At 44.0% G+C, this 12787-nt stretch overlaps 1 protein-coding gene across 3 annotated transcripts in view; it reads right to left on the bottom strand.

The window, feature by feature from the left end:
• Positions 1-2035: 2035 nt before the first annotated feature.
• Positions 2036-12787, bottom strand: part of Cd84 (CD84 molecule) — a 43521-nt gene continuing 32769 nt past the window's right edge. The window contains exons 5-7 of one of the 3 annotated variants that reach the window (XM_055613320.1): positions 9535-9626; positions 8529-8591; positions 2036-8006 (exon numbers count right to left, since the gene is read on the bottom strand). In XM_055613320.1, the coding sequence (XP_055469295.1) occupies positions 7944-8006; positions 8529-8591; positions 9535-9626 (218 nt within the window). In that variant the 3' untranslated portion in view covers positions 2036-7943. Of the gene's footprint in view, positions 8007-8523; positions 8592-9507; positions 9627-12787 lie in introns of those variants that run through there. The other 2 variants (XM_055613321.1, XM_055613322.1) reach the window with 2 other exon arrangements.

Below are 12787 nucleotides of genomic sequence, written 5' to 3'. Positions count from 1 at the left end.
TTTCCAGAGGGGAAGGGGCTGGCAGCAGGTGGCAGTGGCGGGAAGATCAGGATGGGGTCATGACGCTTGGGTGGAGGGGTCAGGAAAAATGGGGAGGAGTTAGAGGAAGTCTGTCCCATAGCGTCTGTCACAGCCCAATACAAAGACACATAAACACAAGGAGCAAAACAGAAAGACAAACACCAACAAAGTAGCCGTTCCGTGACTGGAAACAGAAATAGATCTGGAAGCTTGGACCCTCAGATTCCTGCCACTGAATCTGAAAGCAACCCGGAGAGGAGAGTAATCAACCGTGGGATTCCTCATCCACCAGATGGGATTCCACGTCCACCGAAATTCTCTGCAACTGAAGGTGGGATTCCTTGTCCACCCCGGGGCCAGAGATGTCTCCCTTACCCTACAGCTGTGGCTCTACAGCGCATTTGCTCTAGCCACGTCTTGCAGCTTAAACCAACTTCCGGAGGCTTTTCAACAGAACTGACACGACAGTAGACACAAGACACAGACACTACACAGAGACACTTACCAGTCGGCACAAGACCCCCCTGGATCGAGATCTTGGAGGTCTGGGAATCTCTGTATCTCGCTGGGGTCTCCAAATGTTATGCCTAGATTGTGACCCCCGTCCCCCAAGAGACCACCAGAAGTCGAGTCCGATGCAAAATACATGAGGATCTTTTTATTACAAGCATACTTGGGTTGCAATTCCTCCTGACACAGCAGGCTGGGAGAGTGGCCTTGTGCTCAGGGTAGGTGAGTGATTTAAAGGTCCCAGTCCTCCCTCCCAGCACACCCAAAGCAGGGGGATTCCTGCCTGGCAAGTGTTTATTGATTGAAACCCAAAAGGGGATGTTGCATTTTGAATTGATTGGCTCTAGGAAGGCTTCCAAACCATTAATGGTTCAGCTTCCCTTGTTTGGTTTTCCTAGGGGAGAGGGGTGATCTGGGCCATTTCCTAGCAACTGTATCTCTAGTGGGCAGGAAAAGAATGCAGTAAGGCTGGTTTCTCCCTGAAGGTGGCTGGACATGTCTCCACCTGTCTGGCCTTTGTTCAGGCTTGTGCTTTAAACTTTAAACCAATAACTCAAAAAAACCTAATTTTTAATTCTTTGGTCTCTCACTTTCTTTTGACATAGCCCAGACCACACGGGCTTCTTTATGTGTGAAGCCATTTTCCAAGGAGGCTCAGCCAAGCTCTTCTCTTGTGGGCTGTCTGGTTTATGGAAAAAATTTTAGATTAAAAACTAATTAAATAAGCTCAAATTTTCCCCTAATTTTTTTGGGAGAATGAGTTGCACCTTTTCATTTACTTAGTTGAGTCCCTGATGAAGTTTTGTGTTTATGAAGAGGGATCGTCTTGTATTACCAGCACCTTCCACTGGAGGACACTATGTTGACCATCTCAATTTTGCTGGGGAAGGAACATTGTAGAACATGGCTCCTGTTCTATTGAAAGTATACTTTGATTTTTTTTATGGACCTATTGGTCACAATCTAGTTCATTTAACAGATTTAAATGGGAAAAATAATAACACTCTTAACTTTTCCCAGAAGAATCTGAGACCTGAGTCCTAAGAAGGGAGTAAATATCTTATATCTTCATAAATCATAGGATTCCAAGGGGAAGAGGTCCTCCCGAATCAGTGGCCTTGGAAAGGGGCAGAGAGGAGATGAGGGAGGGAGGGAGGGCTTGGGAGGGAATGAGGGAATGGGATACAGAGTTAATAAAATGTAACTAATAATAAAAAATAAAATTAAATTAAAAAAAATCATAGGATTCCTAGGAAAGAATGCAGGCTGGTCCTGAGCCTAAATGCCACCTTAAGAATTCCCATGCTTCAAAGACAACTGGTCTTGAAGAATGTCTAAACAGCTTGTGCATCTACTCCTTTACACTTGGCATTATATACCAGAGCTTTTTTTTTTTTAATTTTTAATTTTAATTTTTTTCTTCACAAGTTATTCACTATATATCCTGATTGAAGCTCCTCCCTCAACTCCCCCCAGTCCCACCCTCCCTACCTCTTCCCCCATCCTCTTTCCCTAGTCCATTGAAAGGAGGAGTTCTTCATCATTGCCATCTGCCCAGAGCTTGTTAAGTCTCATCAGGACTGCCTGGATCCTCTTCCTCTGTGGCCTGGCAAGGCCGCATCACCAGGGGCAGTGATCAAAGAGCAGACAACTGAGTTCATGATAGAGGCAGCCCCTGCTCCCCTCACTCAAGAGATCCACATGGAGACTGAGCTGCCAATCGGTCACATCTGAGCAGGGGGTCTAGGTCCTCTCCATGTATTGTCCTTCGTTGGTGCATCAGTCACTGCAAGACCCCCTGGGCTCATACATTTTAGTTTGTTTGATCTTCGTATGGGGCTCCTGTCCCCTCCATGTTGCTCTATTCCCACCCCTTTCATCCTCCATAAGACTCCCTGTGCTCTGCCCAAAGTTTGACCCTGAGTCTCAGCATCTGCTTTGATCCCCTGTTGGGTGAATCCTTTCAGAGGACCCTCTATAGTAGGCTCCAATCCTGTGTTCTCTCTTCGACCACTTCTTACACCAGAGCTTTAAGATGCTGGAAATTTCATTGAGCTCATCAGGGAGAAGAAATGGCAAGTTGGAGAATGTGTTCTGTCCAGGAGGGACTCTTCAATTCAACTTCCGGAAGAGGAGTGATTCTGAGAAGTTACTTTGATTTTGCTCTATCCTTTATGACCAAGTCTCTTATTCCTTTCTACAGGTACCTTTCCAGGGCACTGCGTCTTCATCACTTCATCACTTCAGCTGACCTCATGCACAGGCCATGTTCCAAGGAGAAGAAAAAAGTCTATGTGTCTGTCTGTCTGTCTGTTTGTTTTAAAAATGGAAGTCTCATGTAGCCGAGGATGGCTTTGAACTGGCTGTGTAGCTGCAGCTGGCCTTGAATCCTCTTGCCTTTGCCACTTCAGTGCTGCGATTATAGGCAATTCATCATTACACCTGGCTTTTGATAGCCTCTTAGTTGTGGTTTGTCAGAAAGTCTCTTCCTTCCAAATGCTCTTACACTAAGGCTGTATCTGATGTTTGCATCTTTATGAATAATGTTTAGTGTAATTTTGTTTCCCTATGTCTATTGGCTTCTATCCATCTTTACTTTCAATGTGTGCCTTTTTCTGAGCTGACAGGTCACTCTGAATTCTATGCAACAGCATTTATTATTTTAACAAAGGCTCTTACATGTGTTATGTTCGGTGATGGCAAATGCAAATGGAAACTGATAAATAAAAGTAACAGATTTTTTTTTTAAATTGTGTTTGTCACACAAAGGAAAACAAAAAATTGCTTCTTTTGCAAGTCAAAATGAAATGAGTTAGAGTGAAGAAAGGACCAACAGGGAGAGAAAAAGTACAAAATTCTGACTGTTTATGCCAGGAAAAGCTTCTTAGAGGAGGTACCATTTGAGAAAATTGGGGCACATGTAAATGAACAGGGGTGGGGTATACACTCTAGCTGAGTGGGTCCATATCCCCTTATGGGATTAAATAAAAAACCTGCTTATATAATATAACTGAGTTTTTAAAGAAACCCAAACTTCCAATACAATGAGAGAAACTGCTGAATAAATGAAAATGAGGACATGGCTGCTCCTAGGTATGGTTGAGGAGTGAATGAACTGACAAAATGAGCTAATGGCAAGATGAAGTTATAATATATAAAGGCAGGCTTATTGGACACAGCACTTGGCCACCATGCAGAGGGAGGAAAAGAGAGAGAAAAGTACATACAGAGAGAGGAGAGAGAGAAGGAGAAGGAAGAGAGGAGAGATACAGAAAGAGAGAGGAGAGAGAGAGAGAGGGGATAACCAAAATACCTGGATTATATAGTGAAGAGCCACTGGGAGAGGGGAAGCCCCACAGCTGACCTTACATAAACTTTATACTTTTCTGAGACGGCAGCGGAAACCTTGGTTTCTGCTGTTAAACTGATCTTCAGATCCATCAGAGAGCTGAGAAAGATATATCACTGCAGGAAGCAAATCCAAGCGGCCTATTGATTAATACGACAGAGGCTTAACCATTATCTACACAACCTTCGCTGTGGTGTTGATGACTTCGTTGTGGGCACAGGTTCTAGGGCAGTGTCAGTTTTTGGTTGCCAGGCCTGGCAAATCTGAGAGACTATACTGTGAAGGAGGAACTTAGAGAATGACTGACATTATTTTGTCTAGGCAAAACAGGGCAGTCAACTTTTGGATGTCCAGTTTGTCCACAGTTTGTGCAGGGCCTTAGCAGAGGGTGAGGCATTGGGGCAGTCTTGCCCAGTATCACAATCCAGGTGTAATCTTCTGTCATTGTGCCCAGTTCTCAGAGGCCTTGGGATCACTGCTAGAAGCTGGGGTCTCTGTCATAGTAAGTTTTTTTTTTTTTAATTAAACATTTAAATATCATGTTCTGCAGGTTCTCTGACAGGTTTGAGGACCATAATCTATTAAGTACAGCTGAGCTAAACAAACTGCTTGTTTTTAGTTACCTTTCCTAGGGGTAACCTTGAAGATGTAAAACAAGAGACTAAGTAAAGCTTAATCTTGTAATTAACTGCATCAGTTCTTAGCATGACTTCAAATTATTTCTAAACTAGTATTAAAGCAAAACTTTCAATCATAGGTACAGTTCATAGAGAGACTGGCAATCCTGATGATCCTATCATATTGCATAATTACAGGCCAAACAGCCAAAGTTTAAAACAGAAGTTTTATTTGTCTGCATGGTACTGAAAGCACCTGGCAGCCCTCAATAAAGATGGCGGTGAAACAACTCTCCCACAACCAAGATGGCTGCCAGTCATGTGCCTGCCCTTAGTCAAGGTGGCAGTGGGGCCGTGGCTCTATCCTCTTCATCTCAAAGTCAGCATTGTTAGTGGCTGGCCATGGTCGATTTAAAACCACCACCAGTGCCGGTGCTGCTGCCACTGCTGCTGCCACTGCCGCCTAGAGAGACCATGAATGGGTGGGAGGGTAGTGGGGTAGAGGGGGAGGGGGTAGGAGCCTTGTGTGTAGAAAGCAGCCACAAGAGGTGGAAGAGGGGGAGGGACAAGAGAATAGTTCCCCCAAACCTGGTAGTTTGGAAAAATTCCCGAAGACACGCAGGGGCACCTATCTTAGCAGCGTTTGCCAGAATCCCAATAGTATGGATGTAGTGTCCCAATTCAATCCTTTGGGATTGGCAATTTGGTGGGATTAACCTACAATCAGACATCTCCAAAACGTAAGGTTACCCCAGAACAAAGGCCTGGTTCCAGACAGACTAGTCCTAGCATGACCACATCTTGGCAGAGCAAGTCCAAGGGGTCCTGGATCCCCTTGGTATCTCCTGGCAGTAGCTGGGGGATGGGTCACTCACTGAGTCCAAAGTTGCAACAAGTGGAGAGGGAAATAAGAGGAGAGGAGTAGTCCCCATATGGCCAGGGAAGACCTGGGTTACCGGTCTGGGCCTCAACTCCTCCCAGGTTTCCAGGCAAATCAGACAGAGAAAGATGAGGTGAAGGGAGTGGCCCCATGTGTCCAGCTTAGGTAGGGTCAACTTCCTCCGAGTCACAGGCACCAGGTGATTGAAACAGCAGAATGGGCTAATTTCAAAAATGAAGTGTCAGTATATAAGTGCGGGTTTATTGGAGCAGCTACCATGTAGAGGGAAGGAGAGAGAAAAGCGCTCACAGAGAGAGGAGAGAGGAGGAGGAGAAGGGAGAGAGGACAAATAGAAAAAAGAGAGAAGAGAGCAGGAGAGAAAGAGAGAGAGAGAGAGGAACCAAAATGTCTGGATTATATAATGAAAAGCCTCTGGAAGAAGGGAAGCGCTCCCCACCCCCAGGGCTAGGGAATTCAGGTTATAGGGCAGGGTATGCCAGCCATGCCCTGCAGCAGATAGGGACCTAGGGCTTCCTGAAACCAAACAAGGAGAAGGTTTGTAGTGTTGATGGGAGGGAGTGTACATCTAGAGGCATCTGAAAGAGTCCAGAGCAGAGAGAGAAAGTAGATTGAACATGGTCAGCAGAATAAACCAGGCTATGAGAGGAGAGACAGGGTGAGAACAAGAGAGAGGAGAGAGGGCTAAGAAGACTAAGAGAGAGGGAAGAGCTGAAAGAGAGCATGGCTGAGATGGATGGGTTATACAGGAATCAGAAGCTGGGAGAAGGAATGGGAAATTCTTTATCTGGAAGGGTTAGGATAGGGGGTGGGGCTGAGAAGAGAGCATAGAGGAGCCACAGGTCTGAGCAAGCCTGTTCAGAATGCTCTTTGATATGCTAAAAGGCACTCCAGTTAGTCATTTGTCCAGGGTTTCTGTGGGACCTGACAGGTATCAATAGATTTTCAAAATGGAATGAATGCAGTCATCAATAATGTTTAAGCATGAGCTGCCTTTTACTTACAAGTATTTAACAAAAATTTTACCTGTCAGATAGAGCAAGGATATATGAGTGAAAATAAGTCAGTTCAACTTTTTCAGAGAACAATTTAGCAATATCTCTCACATCTTCAAATGCCTTGGTGAGACACCAACTCCATTATACCTAAATATAGCTCATTCCTGCTGTACAGCTTGGGATTGTCCATGCACATTTAGGATTTAGCTGGTAAGGACTGTTAACACAAAAGACAAACATGTCCTTGAATGATCACAGGCTATCCTTTCCAGCTAGAGGATTCTTCCTCATGGCTAGCCACCTGGTTTTTGAGTTTGAGGAGCCGCTGGAGTGAAGGAACTCAACCTCAGTTTGAACCCTGTTCTTCTCTGAGCTGAAACATAGGAACTGGAATGAACCCGGTTTCACCATCTGCACTGTTTTCTTTCAAGTTCCCTCTTAGGAATGGAAATGACTCTGCATTCTTCAAGATCTCTTGTGATGATGGCCTAGTTACACCCACTTCCCTCAAAGTGTCAGAAATGTAGCCACCCAATTCTTTTTGGAGAATGAAGCTCTTGAGCAAGGCATCTTTCCTCTGAGGCTGAGTGAAGTAATAACATGGGGAAAGAAACCTTGACCAGAAAGGAAATCCTGTGAGGCTTCTGAAGATCTCCAATGCTCTAGTCTCTACAGAAAGGACATATTCTAATTCTACACTAAGAGGATGTATCTACCTGGCCAAAGGGCCACAGCCCACAGCTTTCCAAATAGCATGTGTGTGTAGTATATTTGGCTAATAGTGGCAGTTGCATGATGCTTCCTGAGCTGAGGAAAGAGTGGGGGTTTCCATGCAGCCTACACTTTATAATGGAGGTTTTGGTTTCTTTAAAAACTCAGTTATGTTATATAAATGTGTTTTTGTTTTAATCTCACATGTGGGATTTTAGTTTGTCCACAGCTGATAACTGCCTCCTTCGGGGTATGGCCTTTGCCAGCTGGTAACTGCCTGCCTAGTGCACCATGGAGAAGGGTGTGGTCTAGGATGCTGAGGTATATATAAATATGAGAGCCCAAAAAGAGAAGGTATGGCAAGTTGGAGAGACCAGAGATGGATGGTGTGGTGGCTTGGAAGAGACAGGTAGAGAGAAGTGTTATGGTGGCTTGGAGGAGACCGATGGAGAGAAATGTTTCAGTGAAGCAGCTTGGAGGAGTCTGCTGGCTGCATTTGTTGTTGACAGAGATTGGCAAAGCCCTAAAAGAACCCATTGACCTTAAACAGTGGTGGGGAAGGGGGGAGGAGATTAAAGAGGTCTCTGAATCCCTCTCCCCACTAACCTTCTCCCTCTTACCTAGCTAAAGGGTTGATGGAAGGGAGGTAGAGGCTTAAATATGCCAAATGAAATAGAGTTTAAAAACTAGTGGAAGTTTCTTGCTCTGCTTGTATGCTGAAGTGGGGTGATTTGCAATGTCCAGCTAAGGGGGCAGCCAGGGAAGGTCTGGGTGTCTAGGACACCTGTCCTCACACTGGTTGTAACTTAGTCTCCACAGGGATAATACTGTCTGTTTAACTAGACAATTTCATTATCCAAAGTCTTGGGAGGTCTGTCATCCTTCATGTTGCTTTTCCTCATCTGTGTAGGAGAAGGAAAGATGGAAACATGTTAGCTGAAAGGTGTTTCTGGGGAACTGGAGTCCCCTGAGGTACCAGGAGAGTTAAGAAAATGGCACAGGGTGATGTCATAGGTTTCCTTTGTGCTTGGGGACATGTGGGTAGAAAGGGTACTTGTTTTGGTGAGTCCTTTATCTCTGTTCCCTTTGGGAGCCCCAGGAAACTTCTTAGCCCAGAAGAAGGTGTTTGAAGTTGGTTTTGCTTGTTAGGCTTCAAGCAGCATCCAGGATGCATTATTTGTTCCTATCAGCCTTAGTTCTTTCCCTTCCCCAGCAATTCCATTTTCACCTTAACATGGATAAATAACTGCTGGGGTCTAGCCACTAAGTACTAGATGTCCCATGATCTAGTACCTAGGATGCTGTGAACAACTTTCCATTGCCTCAAGGAGACTTGGGCTTTCAAGTAAATACTGATGGATGGGATACAGCAGGTGTGTAGAACATATGGAGAAAGTAACATTAAGAAGCTACGCCGGACTTACCTTCTCAGAAGCCTGCACTGAGGAGTAAATGGTGTTTATTGGCTCTTCCTTACAGGACAACACCTGGAAAAGAGATAGTTTCTCCTCAGCGAGAGTGCAGAAGACAAACCTTAAGAGCCTCTCTTCCTAATTACAGTCTCTCCACCACCCATTCCTGACCCCACTGTACTGTGGGATTCTTTTCTGGCATCAGCTCTTGTTCCTTCCAACTCAGGATCAGATTAAGGTAGCAATAAGAACAAATGGGTGGAGTTGGGCATAGTCCTGTAGCAAAAGGCCTCTAGGAGTTAGAGGAGGGTTCTGTGTCGTTTAGAGTTGAATCTTGCTTAGTCATGAGTTTAATTTTCTGTGAGTTATGTGAATCTCTAAGAGCATCCTAAAACCATCCTAATCAGTCCAAGTACGGTGTCAGAGTAACTGGAGAAACCTTGCAGATTCTAAGGAAGCAGGCTTATCTGGGCGCAGAAGGTGATCGTTGGTGGAGGCGAGCCATGAGAAAGCAAGCAAAAGGAGGAAGGTGTGGGACAGAGAGATTAAGAATTTGAGAAAAACAAGCTGCTGCTGGGCCAGCTAGTGTAGTTCAAGGTTGTCTATCTTTCCTTCTGTATTCTTGGAACAAACTTAGCCCTTTTGGTGATCCCATAGCACTCCTCATCTCACAAAAAGGAGGCTGCTATTGCTTGGTTTCTCTAAGGGAGGGCTTCATAGACACGAATCACATGTAACCCACAGCTAGGCCCTCATGTGAAGCTCAGGGCCTTATACCATAGAGGCTGTCATGAGGAGACAATGGACTATGCTTTGCTTTCATGGGGAGATCCATGGCATCATTTCCTTAGCATGGTGTTTCTTGGTTGGTCCCTCCAGATTCTTGGCTGTAGCTTCTTTCTATGCAGTGGCAAACAGAGGGCAACTGTTGCTCAAGGCTCCCATTGGTGGTGGCAGTGGTAGGGTGTATTCATGAATAGCATCCTCTCACCTTGGATCATGAATAGCATCCTCTCACCTTGGACTCAGGGATTTCATCATAGATTCTGGACTCTCTGTGAGAAGCATTTTTTGAAACTGGGGAATATACTGTTTCCTCTCCCAAAGTACCTGCCACAAATAAACATAGAACCATAGTCGGTGAAAGGTATGTGTGTTTTGAGAGATTGCCTAGCCTTATTTTATCTTTCTGTGATAAAGAAATAAAACACAGAGGTTGAATGGTCCCCAGCCTACAAAGATGGATGCTTGAATCCTCACATGGTCTTCCATCCCAAAGATTATGTGTGTGATATGTTACATCTTGTTCAAATCTCACCTAAAGGCCAGTGGTCACTTTTTTATTCCTGAGGTCCAGCATAGCCTAAAGAGAATTGTCCCAGACCCTGTAAGGAATTCAAAGATAGCTCTGGCAATGGCGTTGTTGCATGGCTAGTGGACTTCCCATATCAGGGTGTCAGTTGTTTAACCTGATTGATTCTAACTATACTTTATTATCCTGGTGCATATCTGATTATAACTACAAACACTCATGAAACAGTTAAGTACTTATTAAGTTCCTGCCAGGCTACACAGGAGGCCCTAGCAAAACAAAGGAAGAATACATAGATATTTACTTTTAAAAATGTCTGAGCTAGATGAGGCATTAATCTTAACACATTCTTCTTCACAACACAATGTTTTAGGGTCAAGTTGAAAAGAGATAGCCATAATTTAGTGCCTTCTTATTATAGAACACCAAAATATCTACAAATAATGGAGCTGAATGAAGATTATCACTTGTCTAAGTCTCTGCCCAGATTTGGTAAGAGAAGCAGACAAAGCGCTCTCGATCTTATTTGTGAGTGCAAAGAACAGTCTGTCTCCATCTCTCGGTCTTCATCTCTCTATCACTCTCTCTGTTTCCCCTTCTTAATCGTTTGCTTGTAAGAGGAAGACAGATGTTTCCTTGAGTAAACTTGGAGGTCACGCCTGAGAGACTACAATATTTCCCTTTTGTGAGTCTATTTGGAATTATGATACATGTCACAAACCCTTTCCCCTAGAATGCCACCCCAGTAACATCCTCAGGCCTGCCAATTAGACACACACTGGAGCTAACATTTACCTAGCACTGTGTACCAGGCTGGCTATTGCATGTGTGTGAGCTACTTAATAACTATATGCAGTAACCACTATTATTACAGATATCTTATAGCTGAGAAAATGGAATCTTACAGTGCTGAAATAACTGGTCAAATAATAATCAAGATGGAGTATCATCTATACATGTAATTTGTCACAGTAATGAGAAAAGTAACTAATCTATCAAGGGTATACTTTGGTAGGACCTGGAAAGTAGAAAGAGAACAGACCCGCTTATAATTTGTCAGAACAAAAGGCCGCTTCACTCTCAAAGTGTAGTGCAGAAGGCAGCAGTAGCTTGCCTGAGGCAAATCCACAAGTACTGTGAGGATATCTTCTTTCCTCTTCTCTTTCACTCCTCTTCCCCACCCAAGCATTGCTGCTGCTCTCCAGAGCAGGTGGGAGCAGAATGAGGGGTCAATGGTGTTGCCTGTAATTTCTGGCTCCTGGCATGACTTTTGATCTAAGAGACCCACTGGTTACTAGTTTTGTCCTGGATCGTGAGCCTTTTCCTTTCCCCTTATGACCGATCCTCAGCTGGTTTAAGACTGTAAGATTTTACTTTTAGTGTTGGTTCGGCTTCACCAGCTACACAGGTTTGGCTCTTGAGTGAAATTGGATTTACCCTCCATGCATCAGGAGGGCCTCTATTCTCTTATATTTTTGGTTGTAGGCCCAGCCTTTCACAGCTGAGCCATCATCTTTCCAGCCTCTGAGTCTCTCTTCTCAAGCGACACCTTAACTTACAAGCAAATCTTCACTGGGCCAGGGCACTGTGACCAGGTCTTGCCTTTGATGCAGAAGTTCTATTGCTCCCTCCAAGTGGTGCATTCTGGGTAAAAACTTCACTTCTGGTAGGACCTACATAATGGGCCTCATGCTCTTTATTCCCCTGACTTACTTAGCCCTGGGATACATTCTGAAGAAGTGGGACAAATTTGAATCCCAGATTATCAAAAGAAAATCACCCCTAGTTTTACTTTGCAATAAAACTTGACTCATATTTACTCCCAGATCAAGACATTAATCATCTCAAGGCACACTGAGCTATAAAACCGGATCTTACAATTAGATCTGTTTTGTCATAATTTAGGCAAGAAGATCTTACATTACCTAATTTAGGTAATCTCTTATCTTTAAGCCTTTATGGCCTCATCACAGGGCCTCAAGCTACAAGAGGTATGTATGTGTCTTACTAGATTATCTTACTCTAGTCCATCTTCCCTAAACTCACCTGCTTACCACTCTAGAAGTGGTGTGGGGCCTGGGAGAATGGAGCCTAAAGATAAGGCCGACCCAAGTCTCATGCAATAGCCAACTTTTTACACAGAGCATCGGACAACTTATACTCTGAGAGCTAAGAAGACTCAACTAAATAAAGTGTACAATCACAAGGACCAATTGCATGTGGCAAAACGTGATTACTTTTCATAGAGACTTGTAAACAAACAACAGTATCCAGTTGTAATGAATAACCTGAAGGGAACTCAGTCCTATTTGACATGCCTGAGAGGAGTACAAAAACACATTCTAAGAACAGTTCCACATTTTGAAGAAACTGAGGTCACAAGACTCTTGTCTTGTTTTGTTGAAATTTTCTCACAAGCACTGAGAATTCTCCTTAATCTACTTCATTCTTGGACATGTTCCGACACTCAGCCACAGATGACAGCTTTGATCGCCCCTCTTTTGCTGCACTCAAGCCCCTGCTCACCAGCCAGCCCATCTAGCAACTCTGCTTCTTGCTCCACTTTAAGTTTCAATCCTCTCACTTCTTTTCCTCTACGTGCAGAGCTCTCTAACCACCAACTTTCCTTACCCAGATCTGCATTTTCATTCAGACCGACTTAAGGATTTCATATAGGAAACTCATGCAACAGTGAAAAGCCATCTTCTCCTCTTCAGAGAAGATCCTTCCCCTTCACAAAGTGGCTAATGGGGACTTTTGCAACCTTTGGATACATATGTACATCAAGCCACTTTTGATATTAGACAAAACCTTTAAAAACTAGACCATAGATTGCACACTCCTTTCCTCACTTTGTGAGACACAGTCCTCCAGGTCTTTAATAAGCAGGAGAATATATAGATGATGGGTAGATACATACATACATACATACATACATACATACATACATACATACATA

The sequence above is a fragment of the Psammomys obesus genome, unplaced genomic scaffold (genome assembly GCF_907164565.1).
Source record: "Psammomys obesus unplaced genomic scaffold, mPsaObe1.curated_primary_1811, whole genome shotgun sequence".
NCBI lineage: Eukaryota > Metazoa > Chordata > Mammalia > Rodentia > Muridae > Psammomys > Psammomys obesus.
This window is presented reverse-complemented; position numbering and strand designations above follow the sequence as displayed.